Genomic DNA, 26505 nt, shown 5'->3' on the forward strand with positions numbered 1-26505 from the left:
TCCCATTTTACAGAGATGGAAACTGAGCTTGGGAATACTTAGCGACTTTTCTAGCAAGGGCAAAGACTGCAACAAAGCCATGAAGAAATTAGAGAAAGCTGTAGGGTGACACAGAGTCAAAGGCACTGTCCAGGAGCGTCACTGCTGTTGGGGAAGTCATTGTGAGGAAGGAGGGGCTTGAGCCAGGCCTGGGGTCGGAGTATGAAAGGGAGAATTTGTGAGAACATGAACAGAGAAGTGACAAGAGCGGAGGTGCAGAGGTGGGAATGAGGAGGGAGGAAGGGAGTGAGAGAGACAGAGACAAAGGTTGATGAAGGCAGTGAGGTGAGAGAGTTGGCAGTGAGGGCTTCAGTTGCCTGGGACCATGGGACTGCCTGTGTTGTGAGTAGAAGGGAATGAGGTTTACCAATAGGGGTCTTAGTTATTCTTAAGCCTGCTGAGGTGGTGCTATATGCAGCTTAATTTAATCTCAGTCTGCATGATGAGTTAGGAGGAGGGACACCTGGCTTTCAGAAACCTCTTGTAGTCCCACTCCACTTTTGGCCTTGGGAAAGGCTACAGGAGCATGTTGCAAGCTCGACTTCCACCCTGAGAATAATTCAAGCAGGTTCTGCTGCCGGTGCAACCCTCCAGGTGCCAAAGACCATCCGCTGGGTGCACCTCCAGGTTGCAGAGGGTCTGCGACCAGGAGTCCCCACCGCCCCCAATACCTGTGAAGACACCTGTATGAGGAGATTCCCTGGTAGGGCCCCTCTCCCTTCACCAGAAGTGAAGAGAGCCTGTTAGTGTCATGCCAGCAGTTGTAAAAGGCCACCCCCAGGGACCTGATCACTGTTTGCCAACAGCATCGTTACATGCCACACACATACATCAAAATTAAACAAACATGAAAACTGGATGAAAAAGCTTTCCACTGTTTTTTCATTATAAAGTTGGATATGGTTTTCCTAACTAGTCTGTCATTCTGGGAGATGGAAAAACTTAGAAGAATTTGTCCTGCAGTGAAAATGCCCATTCTTTTTGTTTGAGGTAGCGGTAAAAATTGTTCATAGTCGCTCCAGCTGTCCTGAGGCAGCCCTGTGCACGAAGCCTCCCGTGTCCCTCTGTGTTGGCCCAGTGAACCCGGTCCACACCATGGAACCTCCCCTGTGGCTGGGCCAGGGCCCTCCGTGAAGAAGGGCAGGCTGGCCAAGGGCTGCAGACAAGTGCTTAAGTGTTTCTGGGAAAATGAAGATTGAAAGGTGGCTCAGAACAAGTGCAGAGGAGAATTTTGTTACAAACTCCCAGTTAGGACAAGTCTCAAGTCCTTTGGCAGGGCATTTCTTTCTTTCCTCTGATGTATCCCTACCCCATTTTTCTTTCTATTAAGGACATGAGAAAAGTTAAAAAAAAAAAAAAAAAAAGCATTAAATGGAAAAAAAAAGTGAGATTTAAAAAGTCTTCACGTTAAGAATCCTTTAGCAACTATCAAACCTCAGTTAACAAATGCGTGACAAAATGAGCTCATTCAAACCTGGCCGGCCTCCACCTTCCTGCTGTGCCCTGAGGTGCCAGCAGACCTCTTTATGGTCTGACTCTCCATGGCAGGAGCTTCCTAGAAGAGTGTGGGTCCCAGAGGAGGCCATGGACTAGAAACTGTATTTCTCGAAGTGTGGGGTCTCATCTACCCTCCTCTCACTCAGCTGGGAACATAGTTAAAAACACTGATTTCCAAGCCCCTCCTCTACCTTCTGAACCAGAATCTGCATTTTTAAGTCAGCTCACTCCTTCGACTCCTCCAGGCCTCTGCCCAAATGTCTCCTTCTCCCAAGGTCTTCCCTGATCATACTATTTAAAAGAGCCAAGTGCACCTGCCCTCTCTCACCCTCTTGTCCGACCCTGCCATATTCCTCTGCACTTCAGTGTTTCTGATGCCCCCTCAATCTGATGGGATTTAGAGCCAGAAGATTAATCTCTGTGGGCCTCAATTTTCTCATCGATAAAATGGAGATAATATCTTACTAGAATAGGAAGAAGTGCATGAAAATACACTCAAAGCCACGATAGGAAGGGACATACAAATGACCACCGAAAAGAAAAAGTGCCACTTTTCCTTGGATGTGTTCATTGCACATCTCATCTAGCTGGGATCCAGATCTTGATTCCCAGCCTTCAAGAAGTTCAGCCTCTTTGAGTTTCACTGCAATTCCCATAGAAATTTGAGCAGTCACGTCGGCTGGAGGTCTGGCTTTTCTTGCCCTGGATAAATAGCTGCACATGGGCTCAAGCACTGTTCTAGCTCCAGGTCTCCCCCTTCTTCAGGGAAGGGCTATCCGGCTGCTGTGCATCTGTTACCTTCACTAAAGAATCTTCACGTGGTATTCTTGTGGATGGATGCCCAAGTGGGCCGAGCTCTGCTTCTCAGATGGCCAGGAATGAGCACAAGAGCATTTCCTAACATTCTACCCACCCCAGGCGCTGCTAATTGCTCAGATTAAATTTGTTAACGACATTAATGAGCAACACCTAGCTCAGAAATCCAAGGCTTGTGAGTATCCCAAGCCTTCTATCAACATCAATTGGTGTGAGAATCACTTGTGGGGTGGCTAAAGTGTAGATTGCTAGGATGCACCCAGAGAGTGGAATTGGTAGGTCTAAGGTGGGCCCTCAGAATTTGCATTTTTAACAGAAACCTCAGGTGATCCTGATGCCATGGTCCCTGGAATCCACCGGGAGAAATGCAGCTCTCCATGTGAAGGACTGCATGGTGCTGTGCTGAGGGTGTAAGTTGTTATTCACCCCTTGGTGAATTTCCTTGATGCCTCATGCTGTTGTCAGAACTGAACCCCACAAACCTGCTCCTCCTCAGTCTCCCTATCTCAGTAACTGGCAGCCCCACCCTTTTGGTTTCCCATATCAGGACTATCATCCCACATCCAATCCACCAGCAAACCTTCTTGGTTCCACCTTCAGAACATCTAGTGCTTCCCATCTCACTCAGATGAAAGCCCAGACCCTTCCTGTGACCTCTGAGACCCTGCTTGAATGACCCAGGCCACCTCTCCTCTCACCATCCCTCCCACATGCCCACACACCCCTCCTGCCTGACACAGCACCCCGCCTCCCCTCATCTGTGGGGTTCACTCCCACACCTCCTGGCCTCTGCTCAGTCACCTTCTCCCGGGGTCTTCCCTGACCGTGCTATTTAAAAGAGCCATGTACACCTGCCCCCTCCCACCCTCTTGTGTTTCTCTGCTGTATTTCTTTGCACAGCTCTTACACATCCACCCCACTAAGTAATTTACCTGTTTATTGACTACTGCTGGGATGTGAATTTTTGTCTCTTTTGCTGCCTGCCATGTCCCCAGTTTCTAGACTAAGGCCAGGTCTATAGTGAATACTCAGTAAATATTTGTTGAATTAGTGAATGAATGAACAAAAATTGTGAGAAGCATTTACCTTTCACCTAACAAGCTGCCATTGTAAATGCTAAGTGTGCAAACCTGTGTGTGCACGTGGGCATGAAGGCAGGCGTGGCAGAGGGATTATAAATGGAGCCTTGCCTGCCCCCAGATTAGGGGCTGATCCGTCGTCTTTCCTTCCTGTGGCTGTTATGAAGCTGAAAGAGAGAGTGTGTGTTCTTGGCTCAGTAAGTATCATCCTAAAAATACAATATCCCACAAAAAACTGTTTAAAAAGACTCCCAGGTTAGCTTACCAGGAACTAGTTAACCCATTGTAATTACAGTTTAAGTCTCATAATAGCCTGTCATGGGAGCCTACTCATTGTTATAATTTCTTTTTCTATGATAGAAAAATGTAGTCCAGCTTCCAATCTATTTATAAACCTTTGCACAGTTGCACTTGTAGGTTGCTGGCTGCATCGCCCTGTCTCTTTTTACTTAGATAAAAGCTATGACTCCACCTAGTTTAACTCTCCATATCTATACTGTCTGTCCTCCATCTTCACTCTCCGTTTCATAATTCAGCCTTAGAATAAGAATTGGGTTGCAGAATAAGGCTTCACAAAATAACTGAAATAGGATACAATCCGTGCCTGTTGTTTCCTTAATTTGTGGGTGGAACAGAGTGTAGAGTTTGGATTGATTTCTATCTGAATTTTCTGAAAATGGTTGCACTTTTTTTTTTTTTTTTTTTTTTTTTTTGAGACGGAGTCTCGCACTCTCGCCCAGGCTGGAGTGCAGTGAGTGGCGTGATCTTGGCTCCCTGCAAGCTCCGCCTCCCGGGTTCACGCCATTCTCCTGCCTCAGCCTCCTGAGTACAGGCGCCTGCCACCACGCCCGGCTAATTTTTTGTATTTTTAGTAGAGACGGGGTTTCACCGTGTTAGGCAGGATGGTCCTGATTTCAGCCCCCCTCGGCCTCCCAAAGTGCTGGGATTACAGGCGTGAGCCACCGCGCCCGACCAAATGGCTGCTCTTTAGACCTGTAGCAGATTGCCTTTTTACTTGGCGTTCAGAAGTGCATTAAGAAGAAATGCGACTTCTGGCAATGCAGGTGTGAGGAAAAGGTGTTCTACTTATTTTAGAGATGAGGAAGCTGAAAGACAGTTTGCAGTCTCCACAGAGCCCCTGAGGGAGGGCTGAGGTTGAGTCCTAGAGCTGGGCGCTTTCTGCAGTCCCCATTCCTTGCGCTCTGGGAGAAAGTCCTGATGGCCTTTAAGCCATGAGCACACTGGTGAGTGTGAGTGTGCGAGTCCCTCCAGGAGCTGCTTCCTTACACTTAGTTGTGAATTTCTGAGCTGTAGAAACCTGAGGTTTTGACACATCCAAGTTACATTCATTTCTTTTCGCTCCAAATTTTTTTTTTTTTCCCCCTTTCTTAATAGTGATAGTTTTCTTCACAGCCATCTATTTTACCATAATCCATCCTGGGTTTTTGTTGTTGTTGTTCTGCCTTGAGTTTTATATCATTTTCTATTTAAGTTAAGCTTGTCATTTTCTTGTTTAAATAAAGTTGAGTCATGCCTAATTTCCTATTTTTATCAAACTGGAATTTCTTAGCCAAGTCATCAAGGCCCTATACTAAATCTTGAGTCATAACTTCATTCCTACTATGTTCCAATCAGATTTTCCACTTGAACCGACACTGTCTGTCCTGCCAACCCTCGGCTTGCTGCTTTCCCAAGGATCTGCAGGCAGCTCTCCAGTACTGTCCAAAAGTTAATGCCGCTGCTGCTACTCTCATTTCTTACCTGTGCTGTTTTTCAGCATGCTGTAATATTCATCTAGATAATCTTCCCTGCTTGCTTCTATCATTAAACCCGGTTTATAAAGTATGACTCGAATTATACTTGAAGTCTGTGCTGATGAACCCCAGACACGTGGTCATCCCTAATCTAGTGGGCATCCCTAACCTAGTGCTCATGATCTCCGTACTTGGCTCCCAGTGAAGGGGTGGTGGAGAGCAGCAGTTAAGATTCTCGAGCTAGATGTCCTAGGTTCAGATCCCACCTTTGCTACGCACTGCCTTTGTGACTTCAGGGACTTTAGTCCACTGTGCCTCAGCTTTAACTGCAAACAGGTTAAAAAATTGTCCCTGACCAGAGTGGTGGCTCACACCTGTAATCCCAACACTTTGGGAGGCCTAGGTGGGAAGATCACTTGAGCCCAGGAGTTCGAGACGGAGACCAGCCTGGGCAATGCAGGGAGACCCCTCCCCCCAACCAACCCACACCTACTGAAAAACAAAGTAGGCAGGTGTGGTGCACGCTTGTGGCTGCAGCTACTCAAAAAGCTGAGGTAGGATGATCGCTTGAGCCTGGGAAGTCGAGGTTGCACCACTGCTCTCCAGCCTGGCTGACAGAGCAAAACCCTGTCTCAACAACAACAGAGTCCCTGCTACCTAGGGTTGTTGTGTAAATTAAGAGTTAATAAACGTAAAGCCTGTATATGTTAAGCGCTATTTAAGTGTTAACTTTGTTACATTTTAATTTGCTGATGGAAGTCTTGATCCTGGTGACATTGTTACCTATATGATGCTATGTCTCATTAGTTCCTTTGCTTTCTGTTCTCCCTGGGAATACTGGGTAAAGATTGATCTTTGGATTTCTTCCTTCCACTTCTGTCTCCTTTCCAGATAGACCTGAAACACAACTACCACTTGGTTTTCCCTAAGAGTAGGGTGTCCTCCTTCACACTAGCATCAGTGTCTCAAGCTAGAATTCCATGCCATCCCTCCTTAAACAGTATGCTCCTGGAGTCTCCAGCCAACTCCACCTCCTGGAGATGTGGAGGCAGAGGTGTGTGCAGCCACTAGGCCTCCTGGTGGCTATGCTTGGGATTGGCATATTCCCCAGTGTCCTCGAGAAAGCACCCCCCTGTCCATCCACAACCCCCGCCACACCCTACCCTCTTGGCCATTTCCTTTATGAACCATGGCGTTTGTTCCAGTTTCCCCATTTCTTTGCAGCACAGATGGCCCTCTTCTTTTAATGGGTAGAATAAGTAGGAGATGGAAGCAACAGCTGCTGGAGCACTGAGCTTATCTTGGTCCTCCGTAATTTCTGGAAGATCTGCGAGTGGGGCCCAAGCTGTCTGCTATTGCATGGAAATCATGCTTGTACCATACCTATCATAGTTAAACCCTGCCAAGGGCATAGGGCATTTTAATAGCTTGAATCCCTGTTGCTTTGCCCTCCTCCGTCCCCTTCTCCTCATGCCCTTTCTTTGAGGTAGGTGCATGTGTTTTTTAAGACCCTTCCCTCAAAACAATCTTGGTAGTGAGACCAGCTATTAAGTTCAGTGTTACCTGAAAGAAGGATGGTTAGACATAAGACATTTGTTAGCTTCTCTATTATGTCCTCCTCTCAGGATGTCTTTAGGTTGAACCATATAAAAGTGCTGATATTTAGCCCTTTTTGACCCACAAAAATAGTGGTTTCATGAAGTTTAACCTAACGCGTACTTACTGGTTCGCTTGCATTTACTGCGCTCAAACCCACGGGTGCAGCCTCATCTTCGTTCACCAACTCGGCAATGAGACCCAGCTGGGAGCAGTAAGCAATTTTTCTTGCCAGCAGACAAAGCAGGTTAATTCCCTTGGGTTGAATGTTACCCCAGTCTCTTAAACATCAAAAACTGTTTGTTATGATGTAAACTGCTTCTGTGGAGTGGATGCTGTGTCCCTGATGCAGCAATGACATTGGAATCATTTAGTCCTTTTAAGGCAAGTTTGTTTTATTTTTCAGTCTTCACATATAATGCTGCCAACAAGGAAACCTGTGAACACAACCACAGACAATGCTCCCGGCATGCCTTCTGCACGGACTATGCCACTGGCTTCTGCTGCCACTGCCAATCCAAGTTTTATGGAAATGGGAAGCACTGTCTGCCTGAAGGTAATTACTGGGACTGGGAACTCCTGTGTGTCTATTCCTGCTGCTTACCTGTTTCCAGCTACCACTGTGAGCTCTGCTTTATGGACCAAACATCTCCACTACTTAAATCAGAGTGCTATCAACTTGGAGGTGCTCAATAAATGTTAGAGGAATGAACTGGTTTGGGCTGATTCTCAATTTGAGGATTATCCAGAAATGCTTCCTTCTACCAGCTCATTAGAGCCAAAGTTGTAGTGGAGAGAAGGAGGAGGGGAGAAAACAGACTGGAGGCAGGACTGTTTCATATATGGATAATTGGTTGGTTAGGAAATCATTAAAGCGACTTGCTAAAGAGTGAGTTTTGGAAGTTGTCAATGGAATAATTATACCTGTGTACACTTATCTCTAGCCAGGATGATGCCCAAGCTTAACTGGATTTGCTGTCTTTTAGGGGCACCTCACCGAGTGAATGGGAAAGTGAGTGGCCACCTCCGCGTGGGCCATACACCTGTGCACTTCACTGACGTGGACCTGCATGCGTATGTCGTGGGCAATGACGGCAGAGCCTACACAGCCATCAGCCACATCCCACAGCCAGCAGCCCAGGCCCTCCTCCCGCTCACACCAATTGGAGGCCTGTTTGGCTGGCTCTTTGCTTTAGAAAAACCTGGCTCTGAGAATGGCTTCAGCCTCGCAGGTGAGTAGGGTCTCTGAGAAAGTCGGTAGTCAGTGTTGCTTTGGCAGTGGTGCTCCTTGGGGCAATGTCTTTAGGCCTTTACACAGTGAAAGAGGAATCACTTGTTTAACGTTCTAGAGCCACATGTGTGTAGTTCTCTGGCCAGAGGTTGCTGGGAATGGTTTGACCTCACATCACTGATTTTTGAAAGGCAGTGATTTCTTCTAAATGTTCTCCCAGCTGTTCTGAGAAACAGGATGATTCCATTCAGAACATTTGTGTCCTCTTACTCCAATTCATTGAAGCATATTTGTCAGGCTTTTAAAATTATGCACAGATCTGTCAAATGGTACTTGGGGCACCTGGGGATGATTTTACTTCATGGTGAAGGGGTGCCCTTCTCCCAGCTCTGCAACCTATAATAGTATAGGGGGGTGCGCCCCAGACTTGCACCTGCACACATCACCTGGAGGTCTTGTCAAAATGTGAATTATGGTTCAGCAGGCCTGGGGTAAGGGGTCTGTGATTTTGCTTTTCTACCAAGCTCCTAGGAGGTACCAGTGCTGCTGGAAAGGCCACCCATTGACAACAAGGATTTAGAAGATATTTTTTGGATTCTCACCTTCCCACTTGAAAACTTGTTTCCTAGTGGTTTTATCTTTATTGCATGAAAAATAGTTTTGTGAGAAGTTCTTCCCACATCTTTAACTGCAGAGCTCAGTGGCTGTTCATAGGTTCTTGCCTTTAATCAAAATTTGAATAAAGCCCTTGTGTCAAAAGTAGATAAAATAGGGCACACCTTGTTAAATTTCTATTTCAGATAAACAATTTTCTAGTATAATTGCATGAGACATACTTATCTGAAATTCAAACAAAAAACCCTGAATGTCTTGGGTGGTTTTTGTTGTTGTTAGGCTTATATGTTTTTTGCTAAGTCTAGCAACCTTAGAGAAAAGTCAAGGGCGTTCCCAAGAGTATTTCTCACAGAATACAAGCTTGTTTAAAGAGAAGCTGGGTGAGGTAAGGCAGGATGAAACCATATTCTTCAATGGAAAAGTTTGGGAACTTATGGAATCAACAGCTGACAGTGTTTACTCTCAGTATCAGATAATCTCCTTAGGCACGATCTCCAACAGCAGTAGAAATTGGGAGGGGGCGGTATGTATTGGTAACTGTTTAAGCACGACCTCTTTTCATCCCTATGCTGAATGTTTTTCATCTCCAGGTGCTGCCTTTACCCATGACATGGAAGTTACATTCTACCCGGGAGAGGAGAGGGTTCATATCACTCAAACTGCTGAGGGACTTGACCCAGAGAACTATCTGAGCATTAAGACCAACATTCAAGGCCAGGTGCCTTACATCCCAGCAAATTTCACAGCCCACATCTCTCCCTACAAGGAGCTGTACCACTACTCAGACTCCAGTATGTATAACCCAGTCTTCACATCTGTAAAATGGGGATTATGCCCATCTTACAAGATAGATACAAGGCTTAAATGACTTATATGCCATGTCCTAGAACAGTGCATGGAACATAAAATGAGCTCTATGTTATTACTCTTATTGTTATAAGAAAATGTGTAAGTGAGCAGAATGCTGGCTGCTATACACAATATCTATATCCCTACCTAGTACTTTCAAATAATAAAATCAATAGCAACATTGTCCATGGGGTGGGTAGGGATGGTATAATTATATATAGTTTTTCATCCTACTTTCTGCAACATGGAAAAGTACTGATTATTGGAATTTGTCTCAGCTTGTTTCAGCTGATGAGTTCAGGTTGCTTTAAAAATCAGAGGCCCGGTGCAGTGGCTCACGCCTGTAATCCCAGCACTTTGGGAGGCTGAGGCAGGTTGATCACCTGAGGTCAGGAGTTTGAGACCAGCCTGGCCAACATGGCGAAACCTGTCTCTACTAAAAATACAAAATTAGCCGGGTGTGGTGGCATGCTCCTGTGATCCCAGCTACTTGGGAGGCTGGGTCAGGAGAATTGCCTGAACCCAGGAAGTTGAGGTTGCAATAAGCCGAGCTTATACCACTGTACTCCAGCCTGGGTGACAGAGCGAGACTCCATCTCAAAAACAAAACCAAAAACACAGAGATGCTGTATTTTATTATAAAACTAATGCTAGATTTGGAGTCAAAAGATAACTTATATCCTGGATTTGCCATTTAATATCTGTAGGGAAAGGCCTCTTAATATCTGAGAATGTATTTTCTCATCTTTAGCATGGAACTAAAAATGTTTTTTCTATGTTACATGGTCAATAATGTGTGTGAAGCGTGATGTGTTCTGTGAAAATACTACCTGCATACAGGATGCGGCCTCTATCACAGTTGCTGTTGTGCAGCACAGCAATCCGGACTGAGTTGTGCCTTTCCTCTAACCCCTGCTGCTCCTATGCCGAGAGCTGGCAGCCTGGCAGGAGATGTAGGGAAGACAATGGGAAGCAGCGACCTGGGCTGTGAACAAAATGGTCAGTGTCCAGATCACTGACCTGGGCTTGACTCCTAGACTCAGATTGTGAGAGACAACCCTTTCCTTTCTCTGGAATCCTTCAGATTTACTGAAGTGCGAGGTGTTGGAAGTCATCACTTCTGTGCAATGTAGAGGATGGATTGGTTTAAAATTTAGGGTGTAGAGAGTTAAACCAGTGTGAGTTTCATTTTCAGTTCTACCATGAAGCAGCGTTGCATCTTAGGCTACTTAACCTCTGTGAGCCTCTGATCACACAATTCAGTGCCCATCTCACCAGGCTGTTGTGAGGAAGAAACGAGGCAGTATGTATAGAGCACCCTTGGCATGACTGGCACTCAGTAACACTTATTTGCATATAATAACACGGACAACTGTAGTGCCTTCTCCCCCTCAGCACTGTGGCTTTGCATCCACTCAGGTTTTTGGGATTTCCTTGCAAATTTTTTCATATAAACTCAGGAAGTTCCCAAGGGAACACACTCCAAGAATTAGATGAAAACCTCTGCAGAAAAATCCACCCCACATGAAAATCTCTTTATTTAATATTTTTTAAAAAACTACCAATGTGTTTATTGCAGCTGTGACCACTACAAGTTCCAGAGACTACTCTCTGACTTTTGGTGCAATCAACCAAACATGGTCCTACCGCATCCACCAGAACATCACTTACCAGGTGTGCAGGCACGCCCCCAGACGCCCGGCCTTCCCTACCACCCAGCAGCTGAGTGTGGACCGGGTCTTTGCCTTGTATAATGATGAAGAAAGAGTGCTTAGATTTGCTGTGACCAATCAGATTGGCCCGGTTGAAGGTAAGGTTTCCTTTTTTTGTTGTTGGGTAAAAATGACATCCTTTTAAGTAGAGTTAAAATGATTCACAGAGGTTACTAAGGGTTACCTAGTGCCAGGCTGTGTTAGGTGCTAGGTATAAGGATGAATAGAACAGATCCTTGCCCTTGAGTTGGAAACAGGCAGAAAAGAGTTTTAGGGCAGGGAACAGTGTCCCTGCCAAAGTCAGGAAATAGAGCATGGTATGTGAGGCTGGTTTAGAGCAATACCCAACTGTGTGTGCCAATCAGGAATATACCTGTGAACAAGGTGGACTGGAATTAGGGAGAGCAATGCTGACAAGTATTTGTTACAAGTGTGATAAGTGCAGGGAACTATGAGTCTAGTTTGAAGATTGAGGAGAGAGATCACCACGAAAGTGACATTTTAGCTAAAACAGATGAGAATTTCATCCAAAACCAAGGTGGGGCAAAGAGCTAATACCTGGAAAAACAAAACATCATGGAACTTGATGTCTAACCTCCCCCTCCACGATCCCCAGAACATTATAGTTACTGGTGAAAGACTGGATGCTTTTCCCTGAAGCTTAGGAACAAGAGAGGGATGTCTGCTCTTGCCATTTTTATTCAATTCAGTCCTTGAAGTGCTAGCCAGGGTGATTAGGCAAGAACACGAAATAAAAGCCATCTAAATTGGAAAGGACAAAGTAAAATTAGTTTCAGATGACATTTTATGTAGAAAATCTCAGGAATTCACTAAAAAACTATTAGAACTAAAGAACAAGTTCAGCAATGTTACAGGATATGCAAGATCAGTACACCAAATTAATTGCATTTATAGTAGCAATAAGCAAACCGAAGATTAAGAAATTGTTTCAAAAAGAGATAAATTTTTAAAAAGAAGTGCAGTACTTGTACATTGCATCCCACAAAACATTTTTTGGAAAAAAGTTAAGACCCAGATAAATGGGAAGACCGTTCCATATTCATGGATTGGAAGACTTAATATGGTTAAGATGTGAATACTTCCTGAATTGATTTATTAATTCAACATAAACCCTATGAGAATCTCAGCTGGCTCTTTGCAGAAATTGGCAAGCTGATTCTAGAATTTATATGGAAATTCAAAGAACCCAGAATAGCCAAAACAATCTTGGAAAAGAAGCATAAAGTCAGACTCATATTTCTCAAACTCGAAGTGTAGAGTAATCAAGACAATGTGGTCCTGGTATAAGAATACACGTACAGATCAAGGGAATAGAAGTGGGAACCCAGAAATAGACACTCACATTAAAAGTCGATTGCTTTTTCAACAACAGTGCCATAACAATTCAATGGAGAAAGAATAGTCTTTTAAACTGTTAACTATGGTGCTGGGACCACTGAGTGACCACATACAAAAGAATGAAGTTGAACCCTTTACCTCACAGCATATCCAAAAATCAACTCAAAATGGACCAACAGACCTAAGTGTAAGAGCTAAAACTTTTAGAAAAAACATTGGGGGTAAATTTTTGTGACTTTGAATTTGGTAATGGTTTGTTAGGTACGACACTAAAAGCACAAGCAACAGCAAAATAAACTGGGTGTCATCAACATTTTAAAAGTTTATGCTTCAGGCCAGGTTTGGTGGCTCACGCCTGTAATCCCAGCACTTTGGGAGGCCGAGGTGGGCGGATCACAAGGTCAGGAGATTGGGACCATCCCGGCTAACACAGTGAAACCTCGTCTCTACTAAAAATACAAAAAATTAGCTGGGCATGGTGGTGGGCATCTGTAGTCCCAGCTACTCTGGAGGCTGAGGCAGCAGAATGGTGTGAACCTGGGAGGCGGAGCTTGCAGTGAGTGGAGATCGCACCACTGCACTCTAGCCTGGGAGACAGAGCGAGACTCCGTCTCAAAAAAAAAAAAAAAAAAAATTGTGCTTCAAAGGACATTATTAAGAAAGTGAAAACACAACCCATAGAATGGGAAGACAGTATTGTAAATCATGTATTTAATAAGACTTGTTCTAGAGTATATGAAGCATTCTTACAACTCAGAAACAAGCTAACTAAAAGATGGGCAAAGGATCTGCAATGACCTTTCTCCAGAAAGATATACAGATACCCACCCAACGGGCATGTGTGAAGATGCTCAGCATCATTAGTCATCAGGGAAATGCAAATCAAAACCACAATGAGATACTACTTTACCTCATGTAGTTGAGTATAATCAAAAAACGGGTAATAAGTGTTGGCTAGAACGTGGAAAACTCGGAACCCTCATACGTTGCTGATGTGATTATAAAATGACGTGGCTACTGTGAAAAACAGAAAATAGCAGTTTCTCAAAGTGAAACACGATGTTGCCATTTAATGGAGCAATTCTACTCCTCCCTATATACCCAAAAGAAATAACGTAGGTCCCTACAAAAACTGATTTGTGTATATTCATAGTGGCATTCATAATAGCCAAAAGGTAGAAGCAACACACATGTCCATCAGTTGATGAATGGACACCAAAAAATATATTCATATACTGGAATATTATTCAACCATAAAAAGGAATGAAGTACGGATATGTGCAACAACATGGATGAACTCTGAAAACTTTAAGTGAAGGTAGCCAGTGACAAAGGACAGCACACTAAATGGTTACATTTATATAAAATATCCAAAATAGGCAAATCCATATACACAGAAAGCATATTGTGGTTGCCCAGGGCTAAGAGATAATGAGGGAATAGGGAGTTAATAGCTACAGGGTACAGGGTTAATTTTGGGGGTGATGAAAATGTTTTGAAATTGATTGTGGTGATGGTTGTATAACACTGAATATACTAAATTGTTTAATTATGTACTTTAAATGGATGAATTGTATGGTATATGAATTACATCTCAATTGAAGACCGGGCATGGTGGCTTATGCCTGTAATCCCAGCACTTTGGGAGACTGAGGTGGGTGGATCACCTGAGGTCAGGCATTCAAGACCAGCCTGGCCAACATGGCGAAACCCTGTCTCTACAAAAGAAAATAAAAAATATATAAATATATACACACACAAAAATTAGCCAGGTGTGGTGGCTTGTGCCTGTAGTCCCAGCTACTCAGGAGGCTGAAACAGGAGAATTGCTTGAACCCAGGAGGCGGAGGTTGCAGCGAGCCGGGATTGTGCCACTGCATTCCAGCCTGTGCGAGAGAGACTCTGCTTCAAAAAATAAAAATAGAAGCAAACAGTATTAGAAACAAAACTCTAAAACCATTCTCATCGGGCACAGTGGCTTGTACCTGTAATCTCAGATACTCTGGAGGCTGAGATGGGAGGATCACCTGAGCCCAGGAGTTTGAGACCAGTGTTGGCCACATAACAAGACCTGTCTCAAAATAAGCAGTGGTTCTCAAATTTCAATGACCATTAGCCTCACCTGTGAAGACTGATTTTAAAATGTTCTAAGCATATCGTACCACAGAAAGACATGCAGGAAACTTAAAAGCATGTTGCTCTGTGAAAGCAGCTAGTCTGATAAAGGCTACATACAGAATCATTCTAACTGTGACATTCTGGAAAAGGTTACACTCTAGAGACAGTAAAAAGATCAGTGCTTGCCAGTGGTTCGGGAGGAAGGAGGAGAAGGATGCATGGGTGGAACACGGGATTTTTAGGGCAGTGAAATTATTCTGTACGATACTGTAATAGGCCATTATGTGTTTGTCAGTCTATAGAACTGTCCAACACCAAGAGAGCCCTACTGCAGACTATGGGCATTAGTTAATAATGTATCAATATTGATCGGGGATAACAAATGCACCACACTAATGCACAATGTTAATAGGGGAAACTGCACATTGCGGGCGGGGGGGATATGGGAGCTCTGTACTTCCTGCTCCATTTTTCTCTAATTAAAACCATCCTAAAAACCAAGGTCTTAATTATTAAAAAATGTTTCAAGCAAGCCAGAGGATGAGCTTGTGAAGTCAGGGAACTCTACAGATGGGGAGTGGCTTTGTCAGATCAAGGGGACATTTAGTTCTGAAAACCAGGTCATGTTTTCCCCTGGAATGTGAGAGCCACACAAGGAGAAAAAAACCATCTTCATTCACAGCCACTGTATTGAAACTGTTGAGCCCAGAGTTAGCTCCTCAGCGAGGTGAATCTGTAAGTAATACACAGTTCTGTGCTTTGTTACTGGAGCTGAGGGCTCCTTAAGCCTCAGCAGGCTCAATAAAGAAGTGTTGCTTCAGCAATAGGACAAGATTAAGGTATCAAGACGGGACTCTTTTCTAGGATGTGGAAGTGACTTGTAATGAGAATCCCGAGGTGGTTTGGTTGATTGGTTTTAAGAAACTTGGTTGGGAATGTAGGCACTGGGTGCCCAGAGATGGGATTGTAAGGTAGCAAATGAACACATGAAAATGTGAGTTGATTTTAGGGGAACATGTAAATTAGAAAGGGAAAGATTGCTGTACTAGATTTCTCAATGAGAGATTTAAAACTACTGGGGAGAATGGTCTTTACCTTTAAATGTCTGGGTCAGCCCTGTGTTGGGTGTAGGCATCTGATCTGTAAAAGCAACCGTTCGTGAAATAATCTCCTAGGCTACGGAGTCCCATTCAGATTCTGGAACCATTTAGGAAAAAGATGTATCTCTGGGTATATTTTTCCTAGAAGACATACCAAATGAGAGTAAGAAAGGATCAGAGAAAGCAAACTGGCAGGTACCAAGTTGCTTGTTTTCTTTAGAATTTTATGATTTTCCCTATCACCCCAGTCAAGTAATGTCAAAGGATGATTTACTTGGTGCCAAGTACTGTTCTAAGCACCTTACATGAATTAACTCATTTAATCCCCACAGCGACCTCTACCCAATGGTGGGGTAGGGGTGGGGTTGTTATCCCATTTTACAGATAATGAGACTGAGGTATAGAAATGAAGTAATTTGCCTGGTCATAGTAAGTGGTGAGCTGGGACTCAAGGGCACTGGCTCCAGTATGCACACCCTTACCCCTCATGGCTCTGATATTCCACACTGGCCTCATGACTGCCTCATAATTTAGACCAAACTTTAAAAGAGGCAATGTGTGTCTTTTAAACCCTTTGTGTTTGAACCCTACTTCATCCACCCACAGCAGTACTGTTCGTTCTACCTGAATAGGAGGAAAAAAAAGACAACAAAAAAGAAACACCAACAGACAAGTTTTTTCTTTCCCCTCTTGGTGCATAGCAGTATCTTCCTAAGAACTGCTCACTTTTTCCGGAGGGAGCTATCATCTGGTTGGAATTCATGGGAAACAGCACAGCTGTCCACACCTGATGTGGCTGTGGCACGATTTCCCAGGGCAAGGCTGCAGAACTGGGGTGTCTTTCCCAGTGAGTAATCGAAGCCTCTGTCCCTCGTTGACTTCCCAACCAGCAGTGCCACCCCCCACCAATTGTTTGAGCTTTAAGTTTTAAGTGTGAGCTAGCCGTTTTTTTTTTTTTTCTCGTCGTTTTGTGGGGGTCATAAAACAGGATCCAAAAATCCTTCCTGTCCTTCCACTTCAATGGTCGTTTTGGCAAGTTGAGGAGGCTCTGGGCAGAGGGCCGTGCAGTGAAGCTGAACGGACTGTTCCTTTAAGGAAAACCGCTCTTCCCCTTGATTAAATGAGTAAATTAGTTCCAGATCCTCTGCTGGAGAGTTGAGCAGTTTAAGAGGGTGAAATAGAAAATGTCTTAAGAAGGATACTGCTGTTCTTTACTTACTATAATAGGAGAAAAGCTTACAAGTCATAGAGAAGGAGTCGTGAAATGGTTTTAGAAATGTATTTTTAAAATGTTTTGGGAAGCCAAGTTCAGCGAATGGGGCCCAGTGCTCAGAAGAGCGCCATGCTTGGTTTAATGCTTTACTTTGAACCATGGGCTCCACATTTTCATTCTGCACTAGGGATTGCAAATTATGGAACTAATCCTGTAAGTGACATACGTTTTAAATCAGTATTGAGTAATTAGGGATACTTTCTTCTCAATTTTAGATAGGATAATATAGCCCATCCAAGTTTGCAAGTCAACTTTTGAGCTGAGTTTTTGTTTGTTTTTTTCTTGTAATGCCTAACAGGGTGGTAAGCTCTTGATGTCCATGTGAACTCACTAATCTTTGCTGGAATGTGCCATGGTGAAATTTTGATGCTGGAAAGTACTGAATAAGAAGGCTAAGCATTAGTATCTATAAATTAAAACATGTTGACGATTACTTCCTGCTTTGGTGGGGTATGCCAGGCATTTTGTACAGAATCTGCCTAAAATGGAAAAACAATGATGGGGGAGAATCATATTCTTGTCTTACATTGGGTCTTCATGGATGAGGACATGACCTTGTCCTCAGTTATAACCTGTTGAGGGACTGACTCAGGAACCTGGTCTAGGCTCAAGTTAAGTTGGCAACCACATCCCCAGCGTAGTGCCTCCTTCCTGTCAGCCAAGAGATCCAGAGGAACAGACTTCCAAGGATGTCTGCATGCTTCAGGGAGCTAGGCTTATGCTTATATAGTTCATCAGGTTTAAAAAGTGCTAGAATTTTTTGTTGGTCCTTTGTTTTGGCAAAGATTCTGTTACTCTGGCCAACAACATTATGGTGAACTGAGGATAAACCCCATAGCCCTCCTTATTTTCAGCCAATAATACGGGAATCAATAATATGGGAATATTCCACTCCAAGAATGCACTGTGGTGTTTCTTATAAAGTGGGTTGGAAAGGGTTTGCCAGAAAACAAGGTTGTCTCAGCCAAGGCATCGCAGCTCACAGCAGGCTATGAGAGGGCACTTGGAAGAGCCATAGCATGGGCAGTAGGGCAGGCACTGGGAAGAATGCCAGACACTCTGAAGGACTGGGAGTGAGTCCAGTCTAAGAGGTTGGCTGCAGCAGTCAGCACTTGGGATCTAGACTAGGAGTCACTTTGGGCAAGTCTCCCCCGATAGCAGTAGGGTTGTGGTTGCCGAGTTGAGAGCATAGACCAGGTTCCTGAGTCAGCATCTGTTACAACGGAGAACATCAGGGTCATGTCCTCACTGAAGGCTCAGTATAAGACAAGAACCTGATTCTCTCCTGTTGTTGTTTCTCCATTTTAATAGAAGATTCTGTACAAAGCAGGGTGGGGGACATGGGTCAGAGTGAAATGATAGAGAATCCAGGAGGAGGTGGTAAAACGGGTAGTACTGCCAGAGTCTGCCTACAGATGCCATGATGCTGGTGTCTGGGGGTAGTGAGAACTGGCAAGCAGCACGGGACTCAGAGGATGCTAAACTGGCTATCAAGACCAGGGCCTCAGGCACAGAAGTATGAGGCAGAAGCCAGAGTTATTACAATTTAGATGGAGCCCCCTTCGTAGCAGAGATGGCTCAATGTAGAACCTGACAGGCTTAGCCGGGGCTCTGGAAATTTTTTGAGTCTAAGATTAGAGTTAATTCTAGGGACTGAGATTGAGCTAGAACCTCAAATAATGATGAACAGTGGCCCCACTGAGAAGGCAGAAGGAATGCAGTCAGTAGAGACTGGGTAGACCTGCCAACGGGGAACTGCCTTTCAAATATATTCTGTTGGGTTTTCTTAATTTTCTTTAGCAGGATTGGCAAATGTACATATTCTTATTTCCATTTGACATGGCAGAATTGGGAGTACACAGAAGTGCTCGAGTTGATAGATTCATTCTACCTGAGCATCTGACACTCCTTCCAATACCTCTATGCCATTGGTAGACGAGATAACTTCATGAAGTTCCTTCGGCAAGGGTTGCAGCAAAGTGGTGGAAAGCATGGGCTATGGAGCCAGATTGCTAGGCTTTTATTCCAGCTCCATTCACCTCTTCTGACGGTGTTACTCTGGGCAGGTTATTTGGCCTCTCTGTGATGCAGAAGTGGAGATAATATTTTCCTCACCATGTAGTTAAGAGGATGTAATCAGGCATTCTTCTGTCTGTTTAGAACAGTGCCTCACACGTAAATGCTCAATGAGCATTGACTATTATGTAGAAATAAATACATCTTTTTAAGACATGGTCTTGTTCTGTGACCTAGGCTGGAGTGCAGTGGCACAATCGTGGCTCACTGCAAGCTTAAGCTCCTGGGCTCAAGTCATCCTCCTGCCTCACCCTCTGGAGTAGCTGAGACTGCAAGCATGGGCCACCATGCTCGGCTAATTTTCTTTCTTTCTTTTTTTTAGTAGAGATAAGGTCTTGGCATATTGCCCAGGCTGGTCTTGAACTCCCGGCCTCAAATGATCCTCCTACCTCAGCCTCCCAAAGTTCTGGGATTACAGGCATGAGCCACCATGCTCAGCCAAAATAGACTTCTCTAGGGAAGGTTTCAGTTGTTAAGTAATCGCTACCTAGTGAGTAGATGGATCCTCGGTCAGGCTACTCCTGAAGAGTAAATACTGGGTAAGTCATTCCCGTTTAGTCTTAGGAATCTTTAAACAGCAAGATGTTTTTAATTAATTGGATTTGCCCATAAAAATTGGGAATTTTAGTAAGAGATCGAGAGATTTAGAACCAGGAAGTTGGAGTCTGAGTCCTTGCTGTGCCACTTCCTGACTTTGTGAGCTTGGGCAATTTTCCCATGTCTCAATTTCCTTATCTGTGAAAATGACCCATAATGGGGATAACAGCTCACCACACAGAATTATCCCAAGAATCACAGGAAATAATAGAGCAAAAGCACTTTTAAAACAGATGTGTTGGGCGTTTTTATTCCCTGGATGCAAACCTACTGAAAGCAAGTAAAGGTACTAGTTGTCTGTAGGGTAGGCAATAGGAAGCCATGCTGGAGTTTAAAACTGAAGTGCAGAAAATCCCTAGCTTCGGATATGGATAATTGAGTAAGGTCTCCAGGTGTGTCACAAAACAGACATGCAGTCAGTTCCGAGGACTCTTCTATCTCTATCTGTGACATTCTCTTACCAATCGCCAGATTGTACTTTTATGTCCCCTCTACTCAAGCAGAGGATTCAGACCCCACTCCGGTGAATCCTTGCTATGATGGGAGCCACATGTGTGACACAACAGCACGGTGCCATCCGGGGACAGGTGTAGATTACACCTGTGAGTGCGCCTCTGGGTACCAGGGAGATGGATGGAACTGTGTGGGTAAGAGCTATGTTCTCGTGTCTCCTTCTTGTAGCCCTTGTTCTTCCTCTGCCCTCGCAGCATTATATCTGTAGAAGACAAGTATCTGTCACCTTTACAACCTCCATTGCCAATGATTTTAGCAGCTGTTAATCTGAATATAGTTATTTAAAAATTAAAGCATAGCTGTTTAGGTTTGAAAAGATGGTTTGGAGTGGAGTGGATTTTGCACTGGGGCTGTGAAAAGAAAACATCTGTTGCAATTCCTGGATGTTTTGAGTTAAGTTTTGTAATTTTGAGCCTGTAATAAGTAGTTCTTAGACTTACTAAAAATCTCATTTTCTGGTTTTCTTTAAATTTTAGACAGACATTGTGTTTCTTATATCCCCAAAAGGCAACGGTAGAAATTTTTTGATATTAAAAAAAAATTGTTGGTTTTCTTCCAAGTATCCATTATTTTTAAAACAGTTAAAGAAGTCTTAGAATATTCACTTAAAAATGTATCTTCCTGTGGTGTTTACTTGAATGGCATGAAATTTTTACTATTTCTGGTTATCTGCAACATGCATTCATATCTGATTTTTAAGAATTCTACATCTGCCAACCATTTGTCCCATTGAAGCATCATACTGGTCAGAAAACATTGAGTTTTTAGACCCTCCACTTCCGGGACCCTTGAATTAAGCAGAATTTTTCTGTTCTTATTTCTTCTTAGATGAAAATGAATGTGCAACTGGCTTTCATCGCTGTGGCCCCAACTCCGTGTGTATCAACTTGCCTGGAACCTACAGGTGTGAGTGCCGGAGTGGGTATGAGTTTGCAGATGACCGGCATACTTGCATCTGTGAGTTCCAAAATCATTTTCTTGTGTGGCCAAAATGGTGCTCTTTAATCTTGCCCTTTATCAATGTTTTGACTTCTGCTATTCAGAGGCTCTGCTATATGGTTTTCTTTAGAAGACAGTTTACATTAAAATAACCCAAAGCTGGCTGGACGTAGTGGCTCACGCTTGTAATACCAGCACTTTGGAAGGCTGAGGCAGGTGGATCGCTTGAGTTCAGAAGTTCAAGACCACCCTGGGCAGCATGGCAGAACCCCATCTCTACAAGCAATACAGAACATTAGCCAGGTGTGGTGGCACAAGCCTGTAGTCCCAGCTACTCAGGAGGCTGAGACAGGAGGATTGCTTGAACGCAGGAGGCAGAGGTTGCAGTGAACTGAGAGCATGCCAGTACACTCCATGCTAGGTAATAGAGTGAGACTGTCTCAAACAAACAAACAAAACAAAATCTCTCAAAGCTATCGCTCAGTTTCAGCCCTGTTTATTTTCACTGTTTTTCCCTAAATTGATATTTTTGGTGGTGGTATTGAAGGATGCCCACCTCAGTTGGGATTTCTGGCCCAATCATGTAATAAGATGATGAACCTCTCTAGTAAACACCTCCAGCTCTTTAGATAGAGCCTAAAGTATTTTTCAAATTAGAAGAGATGGATTCATCATTCACTGATGCATGTCCTACTTGACTGGCTAAAGAGCTCCTTCTGTAACCAAATTACCCCTTCTATATTTCCAAAAAATACTACAGACCTAAGAATGGATCAAAAGAACTATCCTAATTCATCCCATTGATAAAGCTGGATGAGAGTAAAGAAAATGCACTCTTTAGCCAGGCATGGTGGCTCACGCCTGTAATCCCAGCACTTTGGGAGGCCGAGGTGGGCGGATCATGAGGTCAGGAGTTCGAGACCAGCCTGACCAACATGGTGAAACCCTATCTCTATTAAAAATAGAAAAATTAGCTGGGCGTGGTGGCTTGTGCCTGTAATCCCAGCTACTCACGAGGCTGGGGCAGGAGAATCACTTGAACCCTGCAGCTGGAGGTTGCAGTGAGCCGAGATCGCACCACTGTACTCCAGTCTGGGTGACACAGTGAGACTCCATCTCAAAAAAAAAAAAAAAAAAAGAAAATGCACTTTAATTCACTGGGATAATAATTCACTGGGATAAGTGAGAAACCGTGTGTGTGTGTGTGTGTGTGTGTGTGTGTGTGTGTAGCAATTGCTCTGTAGTGTTATAAACTTTAATTGAGGACTGCTTAGGTGATGGGTTTTTGTGCTTAATATTTTAACCACAAATTCATACCAGTACTTGAACTTTAATAGCATATGAACCATCTAGGAATCTTGTTAAAATCCCAGATTCTGAATCACTGCCCCTGGAGTAGGGTCTGAGAACCTGCATTCCCTGGTCTGTTGCTGTTGGTCTGTGGATCATGCCATGAGGAGCAAGGCTCACCCTTTGCAGGCCTAAACTCTTGGACGCCCTTGCCTTCTTCTCTTTTCAGTGATCACCCCACCTCCCAACCCCTGTGAGGATGGCAGTCATACCTGTGCTCCTGCTGGACAGGCCCGGTGTGTTCACCACGGAGGCAGCGCGTTCAGCTGTGCCTGCCTGCCTGGTTATGCTGGCGACGGGCACCAGTGCACTGGTGAGTAACTGCGGGTCAGCTTCAGTGAGTGGAAAGTCGCCTTGGATGCACATCCCCACATAGATGGAGATCTCCCAGAAAAGACAAAGGACTTCCTTTGATTCTAACAGCCTTGTGGCTGCCAAAATAGCGAGGAAAAAAGCATCCTTTGAATTAGAAAGGGGAGCCAAGGGTGATTTCCTGTGGACTAGATGGACGAGCATATATGGCTTCCTTGGCGGAGACATTCCTGTAGCACTCAGGAGCTTCTAACGTTGGTTCCTTGGAGCCAGTGCAGACTGGAGGAATTTAGGGAAAGTTGCATACCTTCCTGTTAGGCAGTCTCCACCTTTCAATCTCTTTGGTTAATGGCTTAATTCAGCACTTATGATTGTGCCATTCTCCTGCTTTAAGTGATATTTTAATCTATCTTTAAACACATATATAATTTCTAATTTTTCTCTTGCAAAAGAGAGAACTACTCCACACATATAAAAAGACACACATATCGAAACTTTTCTCCCAGAAATCTATCTTTAAGACTTAATGCAGTATTTTATAAAAGCACCAAATCATTTGCAAGGCTAGCCATTGCAATTTAACTTGGAAAGAATGTGTGAGGTTGTTATTTAAAGGCTAGACGTAACTCTCTGAGTATAAAATGTCCATGAAACTAGGATTAGGAGTACTTTAAAATAGAAATCATTCAATAAATCTACTTAAATCACAAAAGGTTTTCCAAACATACCCTGTGCTATGTGATGAGATTGAAACTCGGTTTCATGTGAGTCACACACACAGGGTGTAAAACAACACACTGGGGATGAGAGAATGGTGGGAGAAGTGTTTGGAATGGGAACGGGCCTGCTGGGGAACATGAACCTTAAAAGGCAGGCTTTCCCCTGCTCCTGGTGTTGCTGTCTGCATCTGCTGCCATCCACCCAGGCCCACTGAGCTGATGTGCTAAGAACAGCTTTGCAATTCGTGGGAGCTTTATACCAGATCCAAATAGCACGGGCCTCCTTCCTCCTCACCAGATGTTTGATTCTCATCCTTCTGCCATTCCTTTTTCCCTTTGGTTTCAGCAGGATGGGCTGAGTGGACAGCAGGCTGAGGGCATGCGTCACTGACAGAACAAAGGTCACTGTGACAGCAGCTCAGCTCTCCACTTCTCCCTGGATGGGGCAGGTGCACATGGCGGTTTCTGAGCCTCATCCTTACTCTTTCTACTTGTGCTGTACAGAAGCTCTGCTGCATGGTTTTCTTGAGCAATTTATGCTGAACTAACCCAAAGCCGTGACTCAGTTCAGCCCCCCACCCCCTTTTTTTTTTTTTCCTAAATAGATATTTTTGGTGGTAGTATTGAAAGTTGAGGCTATGGCTTGAATATTTGCCTCTCCAAAACTCATGTTGCAACTTACATTCCAATGTGGCAGTATTGAGAGGTAGGGCCTTTCAGAGGTGGTTGGATCATGAGAGCTCTGCCCCTATCAGTGGATTAATGGGTTATCATGGGAAGGGAACTAGAGGCTTGATAAGAAGAGAGACCTGCCTAAAATAACATGTTAGCACACTCAGCCCCCTCACTATGTGATGTCCTGCACCACCTCAGGCCTCTGCTGAGAGTCCCCACCAGCAGGAAGGCTGCCACCAGATTTCGCCCTTTGACCTTAGACTTCTCAGCCTCTAGAACTATAAGAAATAAATTCCTTTCCTTTAGCAATTACTCAGTTTCAGATATTCTGTTATAAACAACAGGAAATTGACTAATGCAGATGGTAACCCTCAGTTGGGATTCCTGTGTGTCTTGGTATTAGGCCCAGTCATGTAAGAAGACTATGGACCTCTTGAATAAACACCCCTAGCTCTAGATAAAGAGTATTTCCCAATTAGAATGAGGTAGATTTGTAATTCACAGATGTTTGTCCCACTTAACCAGCCAGGAGCTCCATCTGTCATAGATATACTGGTGAGAAAACATTGAGTATATCTGTAATAGATATACTCTTTACAGATACCCTCTACAGGTATGGAGTTCAGGGTGAGATGCCAAAGCCTGACAGTGGGAATGATGCTTTTCCTTCTTGTGGAACACATCATTTGGTTTGGTTTAACCCTAGTACCAGCTCTAAAAATGTGAATCCATTGAGGAAAAATCTTGTCTGTAGAATTTCTTATTTAAACATCTGGCTGCTCAGATCAGCAGAGATGGTGCTTTTAAAATATTTAATTCCTTAGTGTTCTGGTTTAAAGCAAAGAAGTTGAAATTAATTTCAGCCTAGATATGATGAGTGTTAATCAGAATATTAATTTAGATGCTGCATGCTTTGATCACTTCTAAAATGATTCTTCTCTCCCTCCTTTTTTCCTTTATTTGTCCTGCAAGACTTTGGTTACCTTCTGGGGTCATGTTAGGGCTCTGAAATTGGCTACTTTTTCATATTGGGAATTTAAGTATTGTCTTTTATTTGCCCTCTCTATTTTTGCCATTTTCAATTGTCCCTATTTTATTTCTGGCTCTCTGCTTTTAGGATTTTATTTAGGCTCTCTGCTTTAGGTTATCTATTGCTGTGTAATAAATTACCCTAAAGTGTAGCAGCTTCAAACAATAGACATTTAGTATCAGTTGTCCAGGGACCTGGGAATGGCCCAGCTGGGTCCTGTGCTTTAGGATCTCTCACAAGGCCACAGTCAAAGTGTCTGGTGGGTCTGTGGTCTCATCTGCAGGCTTAACTGGGGAAAGATCCACTCATGGTTATGGGCAGGATTCGGTTCTTTAAGGACCATTGGATTGAAAGCCTTGGTTCCTTACTGGTTGTTGGTTGCCTTCAGTTTTTTGTCACTTGGGCCTCTCTAACATGACAGCTTACTTTATTAATGCCAGAGAAAGTCTGCTAGCAAGATGGAAGTCATAATCACAAAAATGACATCCCTTCAATGTTGCTTTATTGATTAAAAGCAAGTTACTAAAAGGGCAGGGATCACACAAGACCATGAATCCCACTAGGTAGGGATTGCTGGGGGCCATCTTAGAGGCTGCCTACCACAGCCACTTACCATGTGGCTGCCTTCTAAACTTCCAGATTGTGGAGTAGTAGAGAATGAATGGTCATTTTCCTAAAGACCCGTGCATAAATCAGGCTAGGCTAATCATGAAAGGAACTTGAAGAATAAATATAGAAATATAGGTGTATGTGTGCATATTTAAAGGCATTCCATAGTACACATGTGTCTCAGTGACAAAGAATAGAGGCTGTATTTTGTGGGAGCTATGCATTGTTAAAGCACATGTGCTCTTTTACTCCATCAAACTAACAATAAGGGGGTGTGGGAGTTTTTCTCCAGCCACAGTTTGTTAAAAACCCGGCTCCCTGGAGAGGCTGCACTTGGATTTGGGTTCTCAAGTCTGGTCTGAGTCACTGGCCAGGAGGCTTTTATCCAAGTAGAGTTAAATCTTCTGCAGCTTCCCTCAATCTGGAGTGATTTCAAACTTGTGTTGGTGTGAGCTGGATATTTCTCAGACATGTTTGTCCTTTTGGATTGTTGTGACTTGGCCAGGTGCAAAAGCAAATTGTCTTGAGTTGGGACCTTCCCAGGAGGAGCAAGTGTGAGTGGAGGAAGCTGGGTTACAGATGGCCCATTACCCAGAGTCATCATTACTCAGGAGGGGCCTAAGGGTAGATACTGACATTATTCTTTC

General features: G+C 43.9%; 1 protein-coding gene across 3 annotated transcripts in view; it reads left to right on the forward strand.

Moving 5' to 3' along the window:
* NID2 (nidogen 2) overlaps positions 1-26505 on the forward strand; it is a 63105-nt gene that overhangs the window by 17916 nt on the left and 18684 nt on the right. For 2 of the 3 annotated variants that reach the window (XM_050796867.1, XM_050796866.1), the window contains 7 exons: positions 7188-7337; positions 7768-8013; positions 9218-9418; positions 11056-11286; positions 20215-20358; positions 21053-21181; positions 22683-22826. In XM_050796867.1, coding sequence (XP_050652824.1) covers positions 7188-7337; positions 7768-8013; positions 9218-9418; positions 11056-11286; positions 20215-20358; positions 21053-21181; positions 22683-22826 — 1245 coding nt within the window. Of the gene's footprint in view, positions 1-7187; positions 7338-7767; positions 8014-9217; positions 9419-11055; positions 11287-20211; positions 20359-21052; positions 21182-22682; positions 22827-26505 lie in introns of all 3 variants that reach the window. The other variant, XM_050796865.1, reaches the window with a different exon arrangement.

Source organism: Macaca thibetana, chromosome 7, assembly GCF_024542745.1.
Source record: "Macaca thibetana thibetana isolate TM-01 chromosome 7, ASM2454274v1, whole genome shotgun sequence".
In the NCBI taxonomy this organism is placed as follows: Eukaryota; Metazoa; Chordata; class Mammalia; order Primates; family Cercopithecidae; genus Macaca; species Macaca thibetana.